A 24,883-nucleotide genomic window follows, 5' to 3' on the forward strand; every position below is an offset into this window, starting at 1 on the left:
CAGGGAGCATTGTGGGTAACCCAGGTACTGATCAGGTGGATTCGCCTCACCAGCACTTCATTAGCGCTCAGCATGTGCCCGGTGGCTGCACTTACTATTTTATTTTGCAGCACTCCTAAGGCCCTCACTACATGCGGAGCCTGTTCTGTCAGAGCTCAGGGAAGCGCACGAGCCTCCACGATGAGCAGAGGAGGAATTTCAATTCAGACACTCAGGCCTCCGGCCTTCACATTGCAGGAAGACATCGCATCTATATCGCGCCCCCCTCCCCGCCCGCCCACCGCGCCCAGCACCTTGCTCCAGCCACTTCATGTGAGCTGCTGACCCGAACCCCGGACTGACGATCCCGCCTCGAGCATCTATCCAGCTCCCGCAAAACCCAGAACATTCTCTTGCAACTCCTACTCGTCCTGCAGAGCCCAACAGTTCTGACCGCTCTCCCCCTCCCTCCCGCACACCAAGGCCCCCTGGCTGTGCTCGCCCCGGTCCCTCGGCGTGGAGGTCCCCAGGGCCGGCTGAACGGAGGCCTCTGCCCCGCCCCCACCAGCGCGACCTCCCCCCAGTCACCTCCACGAAGTAGAAGCAGGGCAGAAGCGTCATGCTGTCCTTCGGGCTTTTATTCTTGTCCTTGGTTGAGATCATGGTGCCGGGGGCGCCACAAACCGTAGTTGGAGGGGACAAAGCCGCGCTGGAGGAGGGGAGGAGCAGACTGAGCCCTGGGGGACCAGGTGCCCGGCGCCCGCGGAGGACGGGCGGGCCGGGATGCGCAGAAAACGCCCAGGGAAACTGAGGCCGCGAGGCGGGGGCCGCGGCCGCCCCTGGCGCACTGCGGTCCTGCCCAACCCTCCGGCTGCCTCCCCGGATGGAGGAGCCGCGAGAGGGCTCGGCAGAGAGGGCGGGGTCGGCCTGGTCGAGAGCCTCCGGGCTGAGGTCCCACCCGCGAGTCAGGACTGGGGCCTCCGGGACCCCGAGGGCCGGAGCCGGTGGAGGGGTGGGGTCCGCGCTCCACCCGCAGGCCCCTCACCTGGCGCGCCCGCGCTCTGAGGGCGGAGCTGGCGGCGGCGGGGGCTGCGGCGCGGCTGGCACAAAGCCGGCCCCGCCCCCGCGGGGGCGGAGGGGGGCGGGGAGCGAGCGGCCCCGCCCGGCCTGAGACCCCGCGCCGGGCGGCCTGGAGGCTGCGCGAGGGGCGGGGGCTCTTTGTCTTGGCGCGTCGAAGGCGCCGCGCGCGTCCGTCGCCGTCCCCGCCTCCCAGCTCCGCGCCCTCGGTCTCTGGGTCTCTGGGATCTACGTCCCCTGAGCGGGGGGAGCACGAACCGGGGTCTGCGGGCTCCTCCCCTCCCGGGCGGCTCAGACGGTCCCGGGGAGCCCCATCCAGGCTGGACGCGGGCGGGATCTCCGGGTCTCCCGCGTCTCTGCCCCCCTTCCCGGTACGCGTTTCCATGGCGAGTTCCCTGGGCGCCCGGGCCATCGGGAAACAAAAGAAGCTGGGGGTGGGGATGGGGGCGCTGTCTCGCTCCTGGGCCCGCGCCTCTCCCACCTGCCCTGCATCTTCCTCAGCCACTCGGGGTCCACCCTCCGCTGGTCCGACCGCACCCCCTCGCCTGGCTCACAGCAACCGAGGCGCACGGCCCGGGATGCTCCGCGATGCGCGCGGGGCGGGAGGGCCCTCGTGGTGAATTCACGTGAGGCTCCGTAGGCAGCGCTTGCTGTTTGCAGGTGTTTCCACAGTCATGAGGGGTGGGGGCCAGCTAACCGTCGTTTAACAAGTGGGGAAACAGGCCCCCGGGCACTTAAATCACTGTCCACAGTCTCCAGGCCCCAGATGGCGGGATTTTGTTCGGCTTATTTTGTTCACTATCTCCTGTACACCTAGCCCGGTACAGTCTCGGGGGAGCCGTCGAGAACCGAGACAGACCCTCAAAATCAGTCCCTCGGTTAAACGTCCAGTTGGATGGGGGTGGGGTAGGGGAGGGCTGCGCGGCCGGAGAGCCCAGTGTGTGCAGCCGTCCATACTCCAGACCCTTCCTGGCTGTGGCCCTTCTTGTGTTAAGAGAACCAACTCCATGTGTCTCCAGAGATGATCCTCCGTGTGGTTAAGGGTGGGGTCCAGAGAGTTGATCCCACCGGGGCCTCAGTTTCCTCACCTGGAAATGGGCATAACAAGAGGGCTTTTGGTGTAGGTGACACACTTGGCATGTCTGTCCCACCTCCCAGGCCTGATGCCCACCTGGACTCCGTTTCCCTGCCAGGCAGGGGCAGAGCCTGGGCTGAACAGCCGTTGGGAATTGCTGGTGTTGAAAGGTGACCACAAACTGTTCTCTGGAGGTAGGAGGAAGGGAAATGGGGCAATCATGCTTGATGCCTCCTGGGGGCCTGGGCAGAAATGAAGGGATGTCCCGGGAGACCTTCCTGACAGCTTGGGGAACCAGGAGAGAGTCTGGGGCAGTATCAGGAGTGGGGGAGGGGGGCTTCTTCCTCCTGTGGATCCGCAGTGGTGCAGAGGGAGTGAGGTCCAGCTCTGATGGTATGTGGCCCAGCAGCAGCCAGGGGTGAGGGGTTGGGGGGGGTGGGGAGGGTGACAACTTGATTCTGGGCACTAGGGAGCCATGGCAGAGTTTAGAGCAGGCAAGAGGGTGGAACACACCAGGTGCTGCTCAGAGACTCCTGAGCACATTAATACACTTGATGCTCAACACAGCTCTATGGGAGGGGGCATGGAAAGGGAGGGTGGGGCTGTTCATGTTCTGCTGCACAGTCAGGGAAACTGAGGCCCAAAAAGGGGCCCCTGAGGTCACCCAGTAGGAAGGGATGGACCTCTGGACCCCAGGGTCACCCAGCTCAACCGGCTGTGCTCTGAGCAAGACGGCAGCTGGGTCCAAGGAACAGACAGGGTGGGTGGCATGCTGGGGACTTGGGGCAGGGGGTAGGGGGGATGCATGGGTGGGATCCTAGGAGGGTGGAGATGGGAAGCAGTCTTGGGGGGTGGACACTGGACTGGGGTAGGGTCCAGTCCTGGGGCATGCTGGGGACACGGCTCAGCTGTGGGACCATAACCACAGCAGGGATCAGTCTGAACCCCAGGACCCCACCATTTCAGCTAGGCAGAGGACCCTGAGGCCTAGCAGGGGACCCTGACACCTGCTCCCTCCACCTTCCCCAGGACTGCCCTGGAACAGCCCCCCACAGCCTGGATCTGAGACGTGGGGTCCACCACCAGTCCAACCTCTCGGTGTCACCTTGGAAATAAATCTTTTTTATAAAATTGAGGCGTCAGAAGACTTCCCTGATGGTCCAGTTGTTAAGAATTTGCCTGCCAGTGCAGGGGATGTGGGTTCAATCCCTGGTCCAGGAAGATCCCACATGTTGCAGAGCAACTAAGCCCATGTGCCACAACTACTGAGCCCAAGTGTGAAAACTGGTGAAGCCCACACACCCTAGAGCCCGTGCTCCACAAGAGAAGCAACTGCAGTGAGAAGCCCCCGCAATGCAACTAGAGTAGTCCCTGCTCACTGCAACTAGAGAAAGCCCGCATGGCAGCAAAGACCCAGCACAGCCATAAATAAATACATGATAAAAGCTGAGGTGTCAAAAATAAGTAAACATTTTAAATTGATGTGAAATTCACATGACATAAGATCAGCCATCATAAATTATACCATCCACTGGCTTTTGGAACATTTAGGGTTGTGCAACCACTTAATTCTAGAACATCCCATGTCCCCCAAAGAAACCCTGTTTCCTTCAGCTATTATTCCCCTAACCCCCTAAACCCCCAGTCCCTGACAACCAGGAACCCACTCTCTGTGTCTGTGGATCGAACTGTTCTGGACGTTTCCCATCAGTGGAGTCACACCCTATGTGTCTTTCTGTGTCTGCTTCTCTCACCGAGCATCATGTTCTCAGAGTCTGTCCACGTGGTAGCCAGTGTCAGGGCTTCACCCCTCTTCACAGCTGAGGGATGCTTTCATGTGTGGAGGGACACGTTTGTCTGCTGAAGGGCATTTGGTTGCCTCCAGCTCCTGGCAGCTGTGACTCACACTGAGAACATGCGTGTGCAGGTTTCTGGGGCCTGTTTTCAGTTTTTCTGGGCCTGCACCTTGGAGTGGAGCTGCTGAGTAACAGGATAATTCGGTGTTTGAGGAGCTGCCTGGCTTTGCCTAGCGGCTGCAGGGTTTTACATCTCAGCCATTGTGTCCGAGTTCCAATTTCCCACCTCCTCACCAACACTGTGCTTGTTCTGCCCTTTTCATCCTAGCCATCCTAGTGGGTGTGAAGTGGTGTCTCACTGTGGTTTTCATTTGCATTTCCCTGATGACTAATAATTTTAAGCGTCTTCATGGCATGTTGGCCGTTTGTGTATCTTGGGAGAAATGTCTATTCAAACCCTCTGCCCAGTTTTAAGTGGATGGTTTGTTTTTGTTGTTGAACTGTGAGAGCTCTTTATATATTCTGGATATGCAACCCTGTCTTCCTCCCCGCTTGGCCTCATCTCTTGCTCAGGTACTGGATGCCTAAAACTTCTGAAGACCCTACTTTGAGGCTGGAGAAGGGCAGGCAATGTCTCCAGAATCTCAAGGCTCTGGGGGCTCCATGCACCTGCCCACTATATAGATGCGCAGACTAAGGGCAGGTGAGGGACCCAGCCACATACCTACAGATAAAAATCCTGTAGGTAAAAAGCTGGCCACAAAAGGCCACAGAGTGTGTGTGATTCCACTGATGGGAAACGTCAAGAACAGGCACATCCACAGGCACAGAGAGTGGGTTCATGGTTATCAGGAGTTGGGAGACGGGGTGTGACTTCCGATAGCTATTTTTTTCTTTTGGGGTGATGGAATGTTCTAAAATTGGGGTGATGGCTGCATAACTTTGTGAAGATACTGAACACCATGAAACTGCACGCTTTAATTCAGTGAATTGTGTGGTACTTGAATTATATCTCAGTAAAACTGTTTAGAAAAAAAACAAGGACTTTCCTGGTGGTCCAGCAGCAAAGATTCCACGCTCCCCCGATGCAGGGGTCCCAGGTCCAGTCCCTGGTAGGAGCACTAGATCCCACATGCTGCAATTGAAAGATCCCACATGCCCCAACTAAGATCCGGCACAGCCAAATAAATAAGAAAATAAAAAGCAGTAAAGAACACACACACACAAAGCCAGCAGGACTCAATCCCAGACCAGGTGGACAGTGGTGGGCCCCGGTGCTCAGGCTAGGAAGCTGGGCAGAGCCACGGGTGGCGGCTGTGTGGTGGCCTGACCCACACCGAGGGGTGGCCCAGTATCCAGAGGGGAAGACAGAGGGTGCAGGCTGGCACTTGGAGGGTGCAGGCAGGTTCTAGGAGCGGCCAGCTGGGGAGGTTTTGGGCAACTTCCTCTGCTCCCGCCAGGAGGGGCTGGGCCTGGGTGGGTGTGCGCTAACGGTTGAGGCCCCAGGGTATAAGGGCGCCCTGTCCCCAGCCACCCTCAGCAGCCCCGTCATGACAGCACTCAGACTCCTGGCCGTGCTGGCCAGCCTGCTAGCAACCTCCAGGGCTGGTGAGTGCTCACCCCATGCCAGGCGTCCACATCTGTGCAGAGGTTCAACTGTAGGGGACAGGCCTGGGGGAGAGGGACTGATGGGTGCCAACCCCAGCTTCCCAGACACAAGGCTCAGGGAGGAACAGTGAAGAAACCGGGCCCAGGCCACACAGGCAAGCTGGCCCCGACCAGCCTTGGGAGGGTGGGGACCTGTCCTTTTAGGGAACAGGGGTGTGGGAGGCTGGGGTCTCCCTGGGTATGGAGCTGAGACTGGGGGGCTGCAACACACACTCCTCTCCCCCCAGGCTCGGCCCCTCTGGTGGACATAGTGGGCGGCAGGAAGGCCCGGCCCCAGGAGCTCCCGTTCCTGGCTTCCATCCAGAACCAAGGGAGGCACTTCTGTGGGGGTGCTCTGATCCACCCCAGGTTTGTCCTGACAGCAGCCAGCTGCTTCCAGAGCCGGTGAGCCGGGGGCCATGGAGTGGGCAGGGGGTCTGGGAGAGGGAGAGAGCTCGGGGGACAGGGGTGGCGGGGGAGTGGGGGAGTGGGTGTGCCTCTGGAAGGTGAGGAGGGGAGGGGCTTGGCAAGGGGGGCTGGTCTTAGGAAGGGTTTAGGGGCTTAGAGAGGGAAATGGGGCCCTGGAAACAGAGCAAGATGCAGCAACAGAAGGAGGATGGACAGAGGCCTGACCATCACTGATGTCCTTCCTCTGGCTCCCGGGCCGCAAGCCAGCAGGCTGGTAACTCCCTACTTTATTTGCAAGCCTGCCCCCGTGTAAGTGCCGCCTAGTCGGTGTAGAAGGCTAGGGGCTTCTGAGGAAGCCCAGCCTGGTATCTGCCCCTGCCGCTCTTAGGAACACTGGGATTGCCACCGTGGTGCTGGGTGCCTATGACCTGAGGCGTCGGGAGCGGGCCCGGCAGACTTTCTTCATCAGGAGCGTCAGCGAGAATGGCTATGACCCCCAGCAGAAACTGAACGACGTGCTGCTGCTGCAGGTGGGGAAATGAGTGGGGAGCTGGTGTCGGCCTGAGGGGCTAAGGGCGGACAAGCCATGTGCACAGAGCCTAGTGTGTAAATCGTACAGCCAAGTGCACAATCCACTTAGCCAGCCTCTGGATCCTGGACACTGAAGTTGTTTCCAGACTTTTTTGTTATGACAGAATCACAATGAGTTTTTGTGCATATTTCTTTGTGAAAGTTTTCCCAGAGCAGCCACAACAGCTGGGCCAACTTACTCTCCCACTAGCAAAATTTAAAACTGCCTGTTTCTCCACATCTTTACTGACACTGCATATTATGGTTTTTAGAATTTTTCTGCCAGTGCTCACTTTGGCAGCACATGTACTAAAATTGGAACTATACAGAGAAGACTAGCATGGCCCCTGCGCAAGGATGACATGCAAATTCGTGAAGTGTTCCGTATTTAGGAAAAAAAAATTTTTTTCCTACCAATTCTGACCGAGGGTGGAGGGTGGTGCTTTGTTTTATCTGCATTTCCTGGGCAAGCTCTTCACCTTCATGGTCTCTCAACTACGTTTGCAGTAAGGACAATTGATTCCTTCTCTGGAGGAACCAGAGGCCCAAAAGGTAAAGTCATCTGGCCAGGATGGAGGAGCCTAGTGGGCTACCGTCCGTGGGGTCGCAAAGAGTCGGACACAACTGAGCAACTTCACTCACTCACTCATTTCACAGCAGGTTACTGCCTAAACTGGGTTTGAACCCAAACTGCTTTCCAGATCAGAACTCATGTTGCTGCCTCTCTGGCCCCCAGCTGGGCCCCAGTTATGCCCTCTCCTGACCCAATTTCCCTCACCAGCTGGACCGTCAGGCCAACCTCAACAGCGGCGTGGCACTGGTACCACTGCCAGAGCAGAACGCCACGGTGGAAGCCGGCACCAGGTGCCAGGTTGCAGGCTGGGGCGCCCAACGGCATAGGGGGCGTCTCTCCCGAGTTCCAAGGGTCCTCAATGTTACCGTGACACCTGCAAACCAGTGTCGCCCCAACAACGTGTGCACTGGTGTCCTCACCCGACGGGGTGGCATCTGCCAGGTACCCACTGGGTGTTATCTGGTGTGGGCTCGGCGTGGTGGGGGAGGAGGGGTCTTGAGAGGTCGTGAGCTCCTCTTGGGGGGAGAGAAAGCAAGTTCAGAACTCACCCTGGGATTAAGTATTCAATTAGAACTGGATGTTTCAAATATTGGAGCCTGAGAAACAGTATTTATTCAACTCTGCCTGCCAAGCCCTATGCTGGGGACTGGAGACACAAGAAGGAACAGGAGGGACTGCCCTTTTGGAGCCAGGAGCTCCCATAGCTTGTGGTTGAAGGGCTTGGGCATCAGCTATTAAGACAGGGATGTGAAAAAAAAAAAAAGACAGGGGCGTGCACCAGGCCGGTCCAGCCTGGGGCCTTAGGAAGTTGCGGAGGTGGGGTGGCATTTGAGACCCGAGCTGCGAGCAAACGTAGGGAAAAGCACAGGCAGAGGAACAGCATGCAGAAAGGGCCAGGGTCATGAGCAGCTTCTGTGGGTGGCAGGGGTGGTGTTCCGGGCAGGAGCGGAGTGGAGGGCTGGGCTTGGGGTGCCCTGACCCTCCTGCTGCCCCTGCAGGGGGACGGCGGCACCCCTCTCATCTGCAACGGCCTGGCACATGGCGTGGCCTCCTGGTCTCGGGGGCCCTGCGGTAGGGGAACCGACTTCTTCGCGCGTGTGGCCCTCTTCAGGAACTGGATTGACTCAGTTATAAACCAGCCGGCCTGACGGACCCTGCCCAGCCTGCAGGGGGCGCTGCGCAGCCAGAGCTCAGCCCCCACCTGCACTCTGCCTGTCCATCCCGAGGCCCCACCCCGGGCCCCCGCGGTTGTGACTCTAATAAACGATCTGTCCTCTTTCTGCCCACGGCGCCTGACTCTGCTCTTTGGGGGCGGGCGGGGGCTGGGGGCCCAGGGCCAAGACCTCTGCCCACAAGAGTGGCATCCACCCCAGGGGTCTCCACTGGGGAGAATCTGATCCTGGTCCTCGGAACCAGGGGCTCTGGTGACCTCCACTCCACAGAAGCAACACCGAGGCTCACAGAGATTGGGTGACTCCCCTAAGGCCACACAGCCAGAGCTGGGCTCTGAACCCACACCTGTGAGATTATAGCCCCCCATGAACCGTGTGTCATGTTGGTGGAGAATACAGTCACCCCTGGGGCTTTCCTGGTGGCTTAGATGGTGAAGAATCTGCCTGCAAGGCAGGAGATGTGGGTTTGATCCCTGAGTGGGGAAGATCCCTGGAGACGGGAATGGCAACCCACTCCAGTATTCTTCTCTGGAGAATCCCATAGAAGGAGGAGCCTGGTGGGCTACAATCCTTGTGGTTGCACAGAGTGGAACAGGGCTGAGCGACTAACAGCTCACTGCTACTACTGCTTGGTGTCTGCAGGGGCTTGGCTCCAGGACCCTCAAATCCCTGGATGTTCAAGTCCCTTATATCAAATGGTGTCATCTTTGCAAGTGACCTACATACATCCTCTGTGCACTTCATATAATACAATGTCAATGCTGTGCAAATAGCTGCCTGCCTACAGCAAACTCAAGGTTTACTTTTTAGAACTTTCTGGTAAATGTTTTTCCAAATATTTTTGATTTGCGGTGGGTTAAGTCGTGGGTGTGTAACGTGTGACCACTGAGGGCCGGCTGTATATTGTATAGCGAAGTCAAGAAACACAAGAGAGGGGAGGGATAAAAAAAAAAAGAAACACAAGAGAAACCAGCTTTAGACTGCCACTCAAGTCACAGAAAGATAAGGAGCCCGATATGAAAGAAATGAAAGTATAAGCATTAAACAATACGTACAATTATATAATGATGTATAAAACATAAATATACTTGTATAAAGAACCTATAAAACATAGTAAATATAACTGTATAAATGATATGTAAAACTTGATACATATAATTTATTAAACTAAAATAAGATTGTAAATCACAGACTTCCCTGAGGGTCCAGTAGCTAAGACTCCATGCTCACAATGTAGGAGGCCTGTGTTCAATCCCTGGTCAGGGAGCTAGATCCCACATGCTACAGCTAAAACCTGGCACAGCCAAATAAATAAATAAATAAATAAATATATTTTAAAGTAAAATCTTACATTATATATTAGTACCAATTACATATTATACATGCATTTAAAAAATATACTTAGGAACTTCCCTGATGGTCCAGTGGTTAAGGAACTGCCTGCCAATGTAGGGGACACAGGTTTGATCCCAGGTCTGGGAAGATCCCACATGCTGAGGGTCAACTAAGCCCCAGTACTGCAAATACTAAAGCCCAAGCACCTAGAGCCTATGCTCCACAACAAGAGAAGCCACCACAACGAGAAGACTAAGAAGTGCAACAAAGAGTAGCCCCCACTCGCCACAAACTAGAGAAAGCCTGCACGTGGCGACAAAGACCCAGCACAGTCAAAAGCAAACAAAACATGAACCGTTATAAAAATACCTGGGGAATAATGAATCGATATTAGAAAAACTAAGATCATGACGTCGGGTCCCATCACTTCATGGCAAATAGAAGGGGCAAGAGTAGAAGCAGAGACAGATTTTATTTCCTTGGGCTCCAAAATCACTGTGGATGGTGACTGCAGCCATGAAACTAAAAGACACTTGCTTCTTGGAAGAAAAGCTATGACAAGCCTAGACAGTGTATTAAAAAGCAGAGACACCATTTTGCTGACAAAAGCTCGTATAGTGAAAGCTATGGTTTTTCCAGTAGTCATGTATGGATGTGAGAGCTGGACCATAAAGAAGGATGAGCGCCAAAGAATTGATGCCTCCAAACTGTGGTGCTGGAGAAGACTCTTGAGAGTCCCTTAGACTGCAAGGAGATCATACCGGTCAATCCTAAAGAAAACCAACCCTGAATATTCATTGAGTTTATTTGTTTTTCATAAGTTATTGATGAAATTCACAGAATATAACATTCACTTTTTTTTAAGTGTACAATTCAAAATATAACTAGTGTATTTCACTAGGCTGTGCAGCCCTCACCATCCAAACCTCACTATCTAATTCTAGGACATTCCATCACCCCAATAGAAGCCCACTCCCATCCGCATCACCCCCCCATCTCCTCCCCCACCCCATGGCAACCAGGAACCCACTCTCTGTGTCTGTGGATCTGCCTGTTCTGGACATTTCCCATCAGTGGAATCACACCCTGTGTGTCCTGCCTGCTTCTCTCACTGAGCATCGTGTTTTCAGGGTCTAACCATGTGGTAGCGTGTGTCAGGGCTTCTCTTCTCAGGGCTGAGTGATGCTCCTGTGACGTGTAACCATCATCTGTGGATGGTCATCTAGGTTGGTTCCACCCTGGCTGTTGTGAAGCAGGTTGCTATGGACATTCATGTACAAGTTCTACTTGAACATTGATATTTAGTACGATGATTTTACCAGGAGGTGTATTGGGGGTTCATAATGGGTCCTCTTTACAGAGGCGGAAACTGAAGCCCAGAGAGAAACGTGTGTCTCAGGAGCCCAGGAAAGTCCAGGGCCCCCACCTGTTCACTGTTCAGATGGGGAAACTGAGGCCCTGGGGGTTGGGGTCCCAGAGCAGACGGTCCCAGTTTGGAGCCCCAGACACTGACACCCTTGAGGATGGAGTGTTTTCCTTTCTTAAAGAGAGAAGAAAAAAAAGGAGCAGAAACTCTGAGGATGAGCCTCTCTCGCTCACCCTCCCTGGATCCCGGGTGTGTCGCTCAGGTCTGCTCGGCCCCCTCCCAGCTCCAATTCCCAGCAAGACCGTTGTCTGTTGCGCCAGCCACAGCTGGAGTAGGAAGGGGACAAAGCCGCAGCTTCCAGCCCTGCTTCCTCTCCACCGGTGGGCCCGACCCCAGAGGCCCCAGAGAGTTCCCTCCAAGTTACAGCCCTCAGTGCCCCCAGCTCCCCACCCAGGCCCACACTGTCCCATCTTCCAGACCAGCCTCTGTCTTCAGGAAGCCCCCCAGTCCAGCGCTCACCTGCCGGCCCCCATCCCAGGCCTGGAGCAGAGAGGCGGACCCCAGGCCATCCTCCTGTTGTGACTGATGCCATGAATGCCCCCTGACTCTGAGAGGCTCCTTGGAGGGTGAGAGCTCCCTGCCAGGACCTCCTGGGCCATTCTCTAGCAAAGTTATGTGTGTATGTGTTTCTTTTTCTCTCTTTGGTTAAAGATTTATTGAAATGTACTTCACACACCATACATACAACTCACCCACTTAACAATTCAGCGGCATTTAGTACAGTCACGGGATTGTGCAACCACCACCTCTAATTCCAGAATATTCCATCACCCTAAAAGAAGCCCCTTCACCATCAGCAGTCACCCTTCTTCTCCCAGAACCCACTCTGTGTGTGTGTGGATCGGCCTGCTCTGGACGTTTGCCATCAGTGGAATCACACCCTGTGTGTCCTTCTGTGTCTGCTCCTCTCACTGAGCGTCCTCATGTCCTCAGGGACTGTCCACGTGGTAGCAGGTTTCTCTCCTTTTCAGGACTGAGTGATGATCCGTGTGTGTGTCCTATTTCATCAGCTGACAGTTCATGGAGCTTTCTTCTGTATCCAGTGAATCAACCCCTGACATGGGGATGTTCTCATCACCCCCATCACCAACAGATGGGGAAGCTGAGGCTCAGAGAAGTGGTATGCCCAGCCCAGATTCACAAAGCACAGCAGAATGTGAACCCAGGTGAGGGACTACGGAGCCTGGCATGACAGGGTGACAGTGACACGGCTGGCACCTCTGCTCACCGTGTGCCCAGCACCTTCCAATGCTCTCAGTTATCCCCCCTCCCACTGTCAGCCCTGGGGAGGGACTATGACTACCATCACCCCACTACTGTTCAGTTACCAAGTTGTGTCCGACTCTTTGCAACCCTGTGGACTGCAGCACACCAGGCTTCCCTGTCCCACACCATCTCCCAGAGTATGCCCAAGTTCATGTCCACTGAATTGGTGATGATATTCAACCATCTCATTCTCTGTTGCCCTCTTCTCCTCCTGCCCTCAATCTTTCCCTGCATCAGGAAAAGTTGGTTTCCCAATGAGTTGGTTCATCACATCAGGTGACCAAAGTATTGGAGTTTCAGCATCAGCATCAATCATTCCAATGAATATTCAGGGCTGACTTCCTTTAGGATTGACTGGTTTGATCTTGCAGTCTAAGAGACTCTCAAGAGTCTGCTCCAGGACCACAGTCCGAAAGCATAAGCATAACTCAATGAAGCTATGAGCCATGCAGTGTAGGGCCACCCCAAGACTGAGGGGTCATAGTGGAGAGTTCTGACAACCGGAGGAGGGAATGTCAAACCACTCTAGTATACTTGCTGTGAGAGCCCACCTCACTATACAGGTGGGGGAACCAAGGCACTGAGCAGCCGGCCTGCTGGACCAGAAGGAGCTAGTCTGCAAAGATGCTCTTGTTGAAAGAGAAAATCCTGTTCTGAAAGCAGACAGCACAGCAGCCCCGGGGTTCTGTGGGGACATGCCAGAGCCACACCCAGAGCTGTGGCAGACACCCTGCAGGAGGACCTAGGGACCTTTACCAAGCGACTGGGCTGATGAATGAATTAAAAATGTGTCAGCAATACAAATTGGCCAACAGGCACAGAGAAAGCTGCTCCACATTGCTAATTCATAGAGAAATGCAAATCAAAACTACAATGAGGTATCACCTCACATCAGTCAGAATGGCCACCATTAAAGTCTTCAAGGGAGTTGTCTGGTGGTCCAGTAGTTATGAATCTGCCTGCCAAGTCAATTTTGAAAAAGAGAAACAGAGCTGGAGGAGTCAGGCTCCCTGACTTCAGACTATACTACAAAGCTACAGTCATCAAAACAGTACGGTACTGCCACAACAGTAGAAACATAGATCAGGAGAGAACAGGAGAGAAAACTCAGGAATAAACTCATGCACCTGTGGCCAATTAATCTATGGCAAAACAGTCAAGACTATACTGTCTATGCTGAAAAGACAGTCTCTTCAACAGATGTTCCTGGGAAAACTGGACAGCCACATGCAAAAAGGAAGTCAAATCATTCTTTAATTCTATACCCAAAAATAAGCTCAAAATGGATTAAAGACCTAAATGTGAGACCAGATACTATAAAACTCCTAGAGGAAAACATAGGCAGAAAATCCTCTGACATAAATCACCGCAGCATCTTTTTTGATCCATCTCCTGGAAAAATGGAAATAAAAACAGATGGGACCTACTTAAACTCAAAAGTTTTTACATAGCAAAGGAAACAAAAAGCAAAATGAAAAGACAACCCACAGATTGGGATAAAATATTTGCAAAAGTGTGACTGATAAGGGATTAGCCTCCAAAATTTATAAGCAGTTTATGATGCTTAACAGCATCAAAACAAACAGCCCACACAAAAAATGGGCAGAGGACCTGAATAGACATTTCTCCAAAGAGGATATAAAGATGGCCAACAGGCAGGTAAAAAGATGTTCAACACTGCTAGTTATTAGAGAAATGCAAATCAAAACACGAGTCAGAATGGCCAGCATCTAAAAACCACAGAGACTGCCCTGGTAGTCCAATGGCTAAGACTCCATGTTCCTGACTCAGGGTGCCTGGGTTCAATCCCTGATCAGGGAACTAGACCCCACATGCCGCAACTAATGATTCCACATGCTGCAAGTAAGACCTGGTGCAGCCAAATAAATAAATAAATGTTTTTTTGAATTCATAGCAAATGCTGGAGAGGGTACAGAGAAAAGGTACAATGTATGTGCAGTGTACATACCTACACTGTTGGCAGGAATGTAAATTGGTACGACCACCATGGAGAACAGTATGGAGGTTCCTTAAAAATGAAAAACAGAGCTACCATATGACCCTGAAATCCTACTCCTGGGCAAACATCTGGAGAAAAACATCTGAAAGGATACATGCACCCCTATGTTCATAGAAGCACTGTTTAAAATAGCCAAGACACAGAAGCAACTGAAATGTCCAACAACAGAGGAATGGATAAAGAAACGGTGGTGTGTGTACATATATATAACATACGTAGATATACATAATATATATACTAGAATGTCACCCAGCCATTTGACCGAATGAAATAATGCCATCCACAGCAACATCCTGAACCGAAAGAGTGCCATACTGAGTGAAGTGAAGTCCGACATAGAAGGAGAAACACTGTATAACAGTCCTTACATGTGGAATCTACAAAGCAAAGATACAAACGAACTTACTTACAAAACATAAAAAGACTCACAGACTTAGAAAAGGAAATTATGGTTGTGAGGGCAGGGGGAGGATAGTTAGGGAGTTTAGGAAGGTCATGTACACACCACTGTATTCAAAATGGAAAACCAACAAGGACTTATTGTATAGCACATGGAACTTCACTGAATGTTATGTGCCAGCCTGGATGGGAGGAGGGTTTGGAGGAAAATGGATACATGTATATGTATGACTGAGTCCTTTAGCTGTTCACCTGAAACTACTACAACATTGTTTATCAGCTATGCTGCTGCTGCTGCTAAGTCACTTCAGTTGTGTCCGACTCTGTGTGACCCCACAGATGGCAGCCCACCAGGCTCCCCCATCCCTGGGATTCTCCAGGCAAGAACACTGGAGTGGGTTGCCGTGTCCTTCTCCAATGCATGAAAGTGAAAAGTGAAAGTGAAGATGCTCAGTCGTGTCCAACTCTTAGCGACCCCATGGACTGCAGCCCACCAGGCTCCTCCGTCCATGGGATTTTCCAGGCAAGAGTACTGCTATACCCGGATACAAAACAAAAAGTTTAAAGTTCAGGGGAAAAAAATTCATGGTTCATCCATACTAAAGCAGTTTATGTAGACATTTAAAAAATAAAATGTCTCAAAAAAAAAAATAATCTGCCTGCCAATGCAGGGCTCACAGGTTCAATCCCTGATCCACTGCTGAGGGACAACGGAGCCCTGCTCCACAACTACTGAGCCCAGATGCCTCGACCCCATGTTCCACAACAAGAGAAGCCACTGCAAACAAGTCTGTGCACCACAACTAGAGTAGCCCCCTCTTGTCTCAACTAGAGAAAAGCCTGTGCACAGCAACAAGGACTCGGTGCAGCCAAAATAATTAATTTTTAAAAAGTCTACAAATGGGTCTGCCCTGGTGATCCAGTGGTTAAGAATTTGCCTTGCAATCCAAAGGACATGGGTTCAATCCCTGGTCAGGGAACTAAGATCCCACATGCCTTGGAGCAATTAATGCCACACACTGCAACTACTGAGGCCCCGCGCCACAACTAGAGAGTCTGTGTGCAGCAAGGAAAGATACCACAAGATGCCACTAAGACCTGATGCAGCCAAATAATTTTTTTTGTTTAAGTCTACAAAGAACAAATGCTGGAGAGAGTGTAGAGAAAAGGGAACCCTCCTACACTCTTGGTGGGAATGTAAACTGGAACAGTCACTATGGAGAACAGGATGGAGGTTCCTTGAGAAGCTAAAATTAGAGCTACCATATGATCCTGCAATCCCACTCCTGGGCACACACCCAGACAAAACTAGAATTCAAAAAGATATCTGCGGGCCTATGTTCACAGCAGTCCCATTTGCAAGACATGGAAGCAAGCTAAACATCCACTGAGAGCAGAATAAAGCTGTGGCACACGCACACAGTGGAATACTACTCAGCCATAAAAAGGAGTGGAATGATGCCATCTGCAGCAACATGGATGGACCTAGAGATTTTCAGACTAAACGGAGTAAGTCAGAAAGAGAAAGACAAGTACCAGATGATATCACTTGTATGTGGAATCTAAAATATGACACAAATGAACATATCTACAAAACAGACACAGACTCACAGACATAGAGAACAGACTTGTGATTGCCAAGGGGATAGGAGGGTGGGGAAAGGCTGTACTGGGAGCCTGGGATTAGCAGATGCAAACTAGTATATGTAGGATGCATAAACAACAAGATCTTCCTGTAGAGCACAGGGAATTATATTCAATATCCTATGATAAACTATGATGGACAACATATATATACATATATGTATAGGAGAAGGCAATGGCGCCCCACTCCAGTATTCTTGCCTGGAAAACCCATGGACAGAGGAGCCTGGTAGGCTGCAGTCCATGGGGCTGCTAAGAGTTGGACAGGACTAAGCGACTTCACTTTCACTTTTTACTTTCATGCATTGGAGAAGGAAATGGCAACCCACTCCAGTGTTCTTGCCTGGAGAATCCCAGGGACGGGGAGTCTGGTGGGCTGCCATCTATGGCGTCACAGAGTCAGACACGACTGAAGCGACTTAGCAGCAGCAGCAGCACATATATGTGTAACTGAGTCACTTTGCTGTACAGAAGAAATTAACACAACGTGTTAAATGTTGTAAATCAATCATACTCAATAAAATTTAAAAAATAAAAATACGTCGGCAGAGATGGGGTGGCCGATGCAGGGGTCCTCAGTGGGCAAAAGGCAGAACAGGCTGTTTCTGCCTCAGATGAGCCTCCCAGACACTAGATCTTTCCAAAGGGGTAAGTGTGACTTGGCAGGAGGGACCTGGAGACCATGGGACCCCTACCCAGGACGCAGACCCCAACTCCATGTGGGGGCCCCACACAAGCTCCAAATGCCCATCGGTACACAATAGGGGGGACAGGGAAGGCTGAGCAGCTGTCCCAGAGCCGAGGAGACACAGGGGGGCTCCTGAACCAGGGATGGCGATTGTGACATCCAGGAGACCTATGGAAGAGACAACATTTGTGCAGGACCAGGGCCCCAGGGATGCGTGGCAGCAAGTCTGGGAATTTTGCAGGTTTCTGTAAGTGCAAAATGGTTTCACCATAAAAGCCTGAAAAGTGTGTTTTTGCCCCCCAATTTCATGAGCTCTTCTACCTATGCTTCTGTAGGTTTGAGCGAGTTATAAATAAAAACACAAATAAATAAATGTCTCCTGGGCACCCAAGTCTCCCCCACCCTCCCACCCCCGATACGGAGCAGCATCTCTGGTCTCAGGCACTCCATGCCAGGTGCCCCCACCCCAGTCATGATGACTACAGGTGTCCCTGGGGGAAGACTACCCCAGGCCAGAACTCTGCTATGGAATGAAGCGTGAATCCCCCAGACAAAGCCAGGGCAGAGAGATGACCCTGTGGGTGTGAGAAGGTGAAGGGTGCTGAGACCCTCCCTCATTTCCTTTTGTGTCCCACAGAGGGGGCTTCACCCTAAGCCCTGCGCACACCAGCCACATCCCACCTTGCTGGGGCTAAGGGGAGGGGGGCAATGTCCCCTTGGAAGTGTGGAAGGCTGGAGGGCTGTGGACACACTGCCCCCTGGCCCAGAGGACCTCAGCAGGAAGTGGGTGCTAGCCAGCTTCCCACACCTCTTGGGGGTGGGGAGGGACCCTGAGCCTGAGCTTGAAGCTCCTGCAGCCTTCCTGGGGTGCAGCTTTAAATCCCAAGCTTCCTGAGGCCCTGGAGTTGGAAGGAGGAAGTGGGGACACCCAACCCAGGCGTGGGGCAACCCCAACGGCCTGCTGAATGTGAGTATAAGAGGGGGTGGGTGGGTGGGCAGGGGCACCGCTGAACCATGCCCGGAAGCTGCAGATCGCCTAGCCCCTCCCTGGCCCCAGTGCTGCTGGCCGTGCTGCTGGGTGGTGAGTGGGGCCCATGTCCGCCGAACTGTCCACCTGTCCCACACCCTCACGGCCCAGATGGGGAGAGTGAGGCAGGATCAGGCTCAGGATGGGAGCCTCAAGGGGAGGGTAGGAGGAAAGGAGAGGAATGGGTCTGTTTCCCCATCTGTGAAGTGGGCAAAACCTAGTACCTCCCACCCAGGCAGGTGTCCTGGGGACACAGTGTAACTGGAACCCCCATACAGTGCTTGGCACACAGAAAGCGCTTAATACGTGTGTGAGGGCACACCAATGAACCTGTGACCGGATGCATGAGGCAGGTGTCATAGGAGGCCTGGGTGAGGGGCCTCCACCCTAACCCCAAGGAGGCTGACTCATGCCTCAGCTTGTCCATCTCCTGGGCCCCACAGCTGGGCACCGGGCCTTCCAGAGCCTCTAGGAGTAATGATGATGACCTCGGAGCTCTCCACCCAGCACTAACAGTCCCAGGCCGGGTCCCTTTCCCCCAGCAGACCCAGTCGGTGCTGCCATGGGACCCCTAGTTTGCAGATGGGGGAACGCAGGCTCCATGGGATTCCAGGCCAGGCAGCGACTCTGCCTCCTCGCCTGTCCCAAGTCTGGGCTCCCTGGAGGTGGGGCGGGGGCATCAGAAGAGGCGACTGCCCCTGACCCCCGCGTCCCCAGGAGCAGCCCGGGCCGCGGAGATCGTGGGCGGGAGGGAAGCCCAGCCCCACTCGCGCCCCTACATGGCGTCGCTGCAGCTGGCTTCCGGCAGCCACTTCTGCGGGGGGACCCTGGTGCACCCGAGCTTCGTACTGACCGCCGCTCACTGCCTGAACAACTTGTGAGTGTGCCAGCGCGTGACGGGCCGGGGTCCGAGGGGGAGGGCGGACCTGCTCCGGGGTGCGGGGTGCGGGGTCCGGGGGGCGGAGGGCGGGCCTGCCAGAGGGTCCGAGTCGGGGGTGCGGCCCTGCCTGCGCTTCTCCTGGCCTCATCCTTCCATCCGTCCACCTGCCCAACCCTTTCATCCCAGACTAGGGGGGCACCTGCCCTGCCCGCTCCCCGCCCCGCCCGACGCGGCCCCCTGCTCCCCCAGGAGGATGAGTTCAAGCCAGGGGCCCAACCCTCGGGGGCAAGATGCAGATCGGGTGGCGGGTCTCCTGGGGGCAGCGGTGGGGAGTTCCCGAGGGGCTGCACCCTGGCCTCAGGACGGGAGTGGGGAGCACGGGTAGGCTTAGCACGATCGCCCCGATCCTCAGGAACCCACAGCGCGTGAGCGTGGTGCTGGGGGCCCACCGCCTGCAGACCCCCGAGCCCACCCAGCAGAGGCTCGGCATCAGTCGCCTGTTTGAGAACAACTACGACCCGCAGGAGAAGCTGAATGACGTGCTCCTGCTGCAGGTAGGTGGGCGGTGCCGGCGCTGTGCTCCACCCTCCAGCGCCTCCCGCTGCGGGCGGGAGGCCGAGCCAGGCACCAACTTCGGAGTATGCGGGACCCCCCATCCCATCCCCACCCGCCTCGTGGACTTTGCCTGGCTGTGTCCCCTCCCCACTCCCTGCACTGTTCCCAGATAGCCTCACCTTTGGCTTCCCAGATGGCTCAGTGGATAAAGAATCATCCACCTGCAATGCAGGAGATGCAAGAAATGAGGGTTCAATCCCTGGGTCGGGAAGATCTCCTGGAGGAGGGCATGGCAACCCACTCCAGTATTCTTGCCTGGAGAATCCCATGGATGGAGAAGCCTGGCAGGCTACAGTCCATGGGGTCGCAAAGAGTCGGCATGACTGAAGCGACTGGACACCCACAGCTTTGGCACCATCCTCCCCTCCTCAGGGAGGCCTACCCTAGTCTGTCCCTGTGTCACCTGAGTGATGCCCCCCCACTCACTGTTCAGGATGAGGCTCTATTTCCCTTGACTGTGCCACCTGCCCTCCTCTTCTCAGCCTTTCCTGGCCCAAAGATCAGCTCCCAGAGCAGAGACGTAGTGTCCCTAGGTCTTAGCCAGGATCAAGCATACAGTTGGGTGACTTCCCTGGTGGTCCAGTGGCAAGACTCTGTGCTCCCAATGCAGGGGGCCTGGGTTCGATCCCTGGTCAGGGAACTAGATCCCATATGCTCCAACAAAGAGTTTGCATGCCACAACTAAGAAGACCCAACACAGTCAAATAAATAGTTAAAAAAAATAAAGCATACAGTTGGTACTCAATAAGTGCTTTGTATGTGAATGAACACCACAGTGACCAGTGCTACAAATGGGTGGCTCATGGCCTCAAGGAAGGTTAAACTGAGCCCTGTGAGTTTGGAGGATGTGATCAGGACAGCCTTCCTGGAGGAGGTGACCCTTGAGCCAGACAGAGGGAACAGCATGTGCGCAAGCTGGCAGGAGGCACTTTGTGATAATGGTCTGTGGGTGGATGCAGGTCTGGAGGTGGGAGCTCACTGCCCCCCGAACCCCCACCCTCTGCCATAGCTGGACCAGCCAGCCACCCTCAACACCCATGTAGCGGTGGCTCAGCTCCCACAGCAGGCCCAGCCACTGCCCCATGGCACCCAGTGCCTGGCCATGGGCTGGGGCCGCCTGGGCACCCTCGAGCCACTGCCCCAGGTCCTACAGGAGCTCAATGTCACCGTGGTCACCTTCCTGTGCCGGCCACAGAACGTGTGCACCTACGTGCCCCGACGCAGCGCTGGCATCTGCTTCGTACGTACCGGTGGCTTTGGCACAGGGACCGCAGGAACCGCCCCGGGAGGGAGGGTGGGCGGTGGGGACCCAGCCCTGCCTTTTCCTTCCTGAGCTGCACCTCCACCTCCCCATCTGGAAGGCGGGCACACCCGTCGTAAGGGGTGATGTGGCCTTTGTGGGTGTGTGGGCTCACCCATCCAGGGCCCCTCGAGTGGGTGACCGACCCCCACTCTGTGGCCACACGCATCTCCCCGTCTCACTGTGAGAGATGGGGAGCATTTCACCCCTGCGCGGCCCCTTCACTGAGGCAGCCTCGTCTGGCTGCTGGCCTGGCCTGAGGGACTGACCAACCTGCCCCTCCACAGGGGGACTCCGGGGGCCCCTTAATCTGTGATGGGGTACTCCACGGCGTGGACTCCTTCGTGATCCGGGGATGTGCCACTGGCCAGTACCCCGATTTCTTTGCTCGTGTCTCCCTCTATGTGGACTGGATCAACTCCGTGCTGAGCAGCGTGAGGGGCAAGGACAGCCCCTGAGCCCCCCAGAACCCCTGCAGGCGCTGTGGACAGAGGTGGCGGGTCTGTTTCTGTGTCTGTGCCTCCTCTCCCCCTCGCTGGCAGCCCCACTTGTGCCATCAATAAAAGCTGAACCACCTCCCTGGCTCCTGTGTGTCCTTCCCACGGGCGATGTCGGGGAGAGTGGGTCAGGTTCCTCAGTGTCTGGGTCCTGAAACCCCAAACTCAAGGTGGGGGTGAGAATAGAGGCCTGGAGGTCAGATGAGGGCCCAGATCACTATGGATCCCACTCCCCACTGCCCACAACCCTGCCTGTGTGACCCTGGGCAAGTGGCTGCCCCTCTCTGTGCCTCCGTTTCCTCATCTGGAAAATGGAGTCGCCCCACACATTTCCAAGTGTCCAGGGAGCCCCACTTTGGCTCTGGGGGCTGGGGGTGTCCTGCCCAGTTCTATGTGTATTAGTTAGTTGCTCAGTCGGTCCGACTCTTTGTGAGTCCATGGACTGCAGTCTGCCAGGCTCCTCTGCCCCCCGAATTCTCCAGGCAGGGATTCTGGAGTACATAGCCATTCCCTTCTCCAGGGGATTTTCCTGACCCAGGGCTCAAGCCTGGGACTCCTGCATTGCAGGCAGATTCTTTACTGTCTGAGCCACCAGGGAAGCCCTTTCATCAACATGGCCTCTTGACTAAGCCATCACAATCTGGGGTGCCCAGGGCCTGTGGGGCTCCTGAAGTCAGAGGCTGGCAGAGGGCTATCAGGAAGGCTTCCTGGAGGAGGTGGCAATGCCTGAGCTGACTCCCAGTGCAGGAATAGGAACAAAAGAAGGGTTGTGCAGACAAGGCACTGGCCAGGCAAGGGCCCTACGTCAGGAGTAGTTTGGGGATGTGGGGAACAGCAAGGCCAACTGAGTGGGGGAGGGAGAGCAGGTCAGGGAGGGGCAGGGCTGGAGCACACACGGCCACCAGATAACCTGGGGTCTAGAGGAGGAGCCTGAGGAAGGCAGAGGTAGGGGTCACAGGCCAGCCATGGAGAGGGCAGGTGGCCATGGCAATGCAGCAACGGAGGCTCAGAAAGAGGAGCCAACCAGCTCTGGGCACACATCAGTGTTGGAAGGCAGCTCTTTGGTTATTGACTTACTCTGCTGCCACCTGGTGGAGGCATTCAAATTCAAGCTGGGGCCAGAATCCCCTCAGGCCCGCTGCCTGTTTAACTATTTCACAACTCAACCGACCACCCCAGTGGAGGAGCTGAGGCTGGTTTGCAGCAGTGGCAGGAGCGAGCCTGCACTGAGACCTGGGGCAAGGCCAGAATTCTGGGAAACTCCCGCTGATAAACGTCAGGGGAGGGCCGAGAATTCCCCCTGCAGCTCCCACAGGCCCATGGCAGGGAAGTGGTTTCTATAAAAAGCCCAGAGGGACCTCTCCCGCCGCACTGGGGACAAATGAGGTCTGCCGGAGGGCATGTTGGACTGAGCCCATTGATGGGAATAGAAAGACCCCGAAAAAACAGCCTTGGGTGTTTTCTATTTTCTATGAGCTCCAGCACATGAGTATGTGTGTTTTGTGTGTGTTAGATGAGTCACAGGAAAGTTCTGCACAAAAAGGATCAGCTCCAAGGAGGGGAGGAGAGAACAGGGGCCTGGGATCTGGGGCTGACTTCTGGAGACTGAAAAGGCTGTTGACATTCAGGGGAGGACAGAGCCACAGGAATTATAAACAGGATGTTGCAGAGAAGTGACCTGGGGAGGGGGCTGGCCGGGAGAGCAGGGTGGCCCCCAGCAACACAGGATCCCCTAGCCTGCAGAGCAGCATTGTCCTGTGAGATGCTCCATGTGGCATCACTACTTTGATGGGAACCAGAACACCCCCAAGAGGATCAGCACCATACCCTCTGGGAGAGGATTAATGGTTAACAAACCCTCAAGGATGGCACCTTCTTATCTAAGAACTTCACACAAGTTCATTCATTTAAGCCGTGGGACAATCTCAAGAGATGGGAACCTACGGCTTCCATTTTACAGATGAGGAAACTGAGCCTTGGAGGGGGCCTAACGTCACAGAGGGCAAGTCCCCTGGAGTCCAAAAATTTAGCCATCGTGACCTGTGAGGATGTAGCATGCAGGTGGTCCTCAAAAGATCCAATTTTGTTTAAATCTGGTCTCCCTACCTGAGGCACAGCCTCCTCCATTCTCCCCACCCCCGCTGGAAACTGGGTTATGTATACAGCAGATGCTTACCAAGTGCTCTATGGTAGCTTTAACTCAACAAAGTGAGGAGCCTGCCAAGAGGGAAGAGATGGAGGTTGACTTGCCTATGGCCACACACCAGGGGTGAGGGGACCCAGGGACAAACTGGACTCCCATCCCAGCTGGGCTCTGGGTGTCCCTGGGTGCCCCCGCCCACCTCTTCCTCAGATGGATCCGTTGGTTCCCGCCCCAAGCCTTGCTCCAAGCCAGGAGAACGTTGCTTCTTGCGACAGCCTTGGCTACAGCCGTTGCAGCTGGAGCAGCTGGGGTGGGGAGTTGGGTGGGGGGAGGAGAACGGGCACCATGGGGCTGGGGATTGGCCCTGGGGGACTCTATCTCCCTTGTCCAGCTTGAGCTCTTCCAAGGTCCATACCAAAGCTCTCAAACTTGGATGGAGATCCATGGTCCAGCCTCCAGGCCCAGGAGGGAATTCTCTCCTCTGGCTCCGGCTGGAAGGGGTTTCAGAGTTCAGAGGGGCAAGGGTGGGATGGTTTGGGAGGGGTTCCTTCCCAGAACCTCGGAGGGCCCCCAGAGACTGACTGAATCCTGGGTAGGAGTGAGTTCCTTGTTAGAAGGAGCAACCAAAGACAGGTTGGAAGTCCAGGCTCCCAGAGGGACATTCAAAGCCGAGGAAGTCAGCAAGCCCTCCTCTAGCTGTGAATTTTGGATTCAAAGCCCAGGTCCCCCAACCATGTCACTGGGCAGGTGGCTGATATGGAGACCCTGCCATGCCTGCAAAATATTAGGACAGAGCTGGGTGCACATGATTGCTGTTATCAGAGAGCCCTGGTGAAACTGAGGCACGTGGCATCCCAAACAATTCCTCTGGGCCAGAGTGACCAGTATTCTTGCCTGGAGAATCCCATGGACAGAGGAGCCTGGCAGGCTACAGTCCATGGGGTCGCCAAGAGTTGGACACAACTGAGCAACTTAGCATGCATGCATGTATGACCACATTTAGCAAAAATACAGGATGTCCTGCTAACTCTGAATGTCAGATAAACTAACTTTGTACATAACCACATGTAAGGAATATTGGCTTCCCTAGTGGCTCAGGTGGTAAAGAATTTGCCTGCAGTGCAGGAGACCCAGGTTCGATCCCTGAGTCAGGAAGATCCCCTGGAGAAGGAAATGGCAACCCTCTCCAGGATTATTGCCTGGAAAATTCCAGGGACAGAGGAGCCTGGGGGGCTATAGTTCATGGGATTGCAGAGTCAGACACAACTGTGCGACTAACTTTCACTTCACTTACACAGGACACCCTGCTAACTTTGAATGTTGGATAAACTTTGTTCATAACTAC

The 24,883-nt window shown here is 54.5% G+C and overlaps 3 protein-coding genes and 2 non-coding genes across 10 annotated transcripts in view; 4 read left to right on the plus strand and 1 right to left on the minus strand.

Moving 5' to 3' along the window:
* PLPPR3 (phospholipid phosphatase related 3) overlaps nt 1-24,883 on the minus strand; it is a 44,617-nt gene that overhangs the window by 7,439 nt on the left and 12,295 nt on the right. For 2 of the 6 annotated variants that reach the window (XM_070292421.1, XM_070292420.1), the window contains exon 2: nt 568-688. In XM_070292421.1, the coding sequence (XP_070148522.1) occupies nt 568-642 (75 nt within the window). In that variant the 5' untranslated portion in view covers nt 643-688. Of the gene's footprint in view, nt 1-567; nt 689-1,024; nt 1,471-24,883 lie in introns of those variants that run through there. The other 4 variants (XM_069591920.1, XM_069591921.1, XM_069591923.1 and 1 more) reach the window with 4 other exon arrangements.
* Nucleotides 5,277-8,412, plus strand: AZU1 (azurocidin 1). Its single transcript, XM_069591930.1, has 5 exons — nt 5,277-5,535; nt 5,823-5,979; nt 6,371-6,512; nt 7,334-7,567; nt 8,125-8,412. Exons 1-5 carry the CDS (start codon nt 5,478-5,480, stop codon nt 8,272-8,274), a joined length of 741 nt encoding a protein of 246 aa, XP_069448031.1. The 5' UTR covers nt 5,277-5,477; the 3' UTR covers nt 8,275-8,412.
* On the plus strand, nt 6,838-6,944 carry LOC138441962 (U6 spliceosomal RNA). Its single transcript, XR_011257520.1, has one exon. It is a non-coding gene; the product is annotated as a U6 spliceosomal RNA (small nuclear RNA).
* PRTN3 (proteinase 3) lies at nt 17,981-21,474 on the plus strand. Its single transcript, XM_069589679.1, has 5 exons — nt 17,981-18,157; nt 18,821-18,980; nt 19,396-19,537; nt 20,608-20,838; nt 21,186-21,474. Exons 1-5 carry the CDS (start codon nt 18,091-18,093, stop codon nt 21,354-21,356), a joined length of 771 nt encoding a protein of 256 aa, XP_069445780.1. The 5' UTR covers nt 17,981-18,090; the 3' UTR covers nt 21,357-21,474.
* TRNAG-CCC (transfer RNA glycine (anticodon CCC)) lies at nt 20,167-20,238 on the plus strand. The gene has a single exon. It is a non-coding gene; the product is annotated as a tRNA-Gly (tRNA).

This window comes from Ovis canadensis, chromosome 5, assembly GCF_042477335.2.
Source record: "Ovis canadensis isolate MfBH-ARS-UI-01 breed Bighorn chromosome 5, ARS-UI_OviCan_v2, whole genome shotgun sequence".
In the NCBI taxonomy this organism is placed as follows: Eukaryota; Metazoa; Chordata; class Mammalia; order Artiodactyla; family Bovidae; genus Ovis; species Ovis canadensis.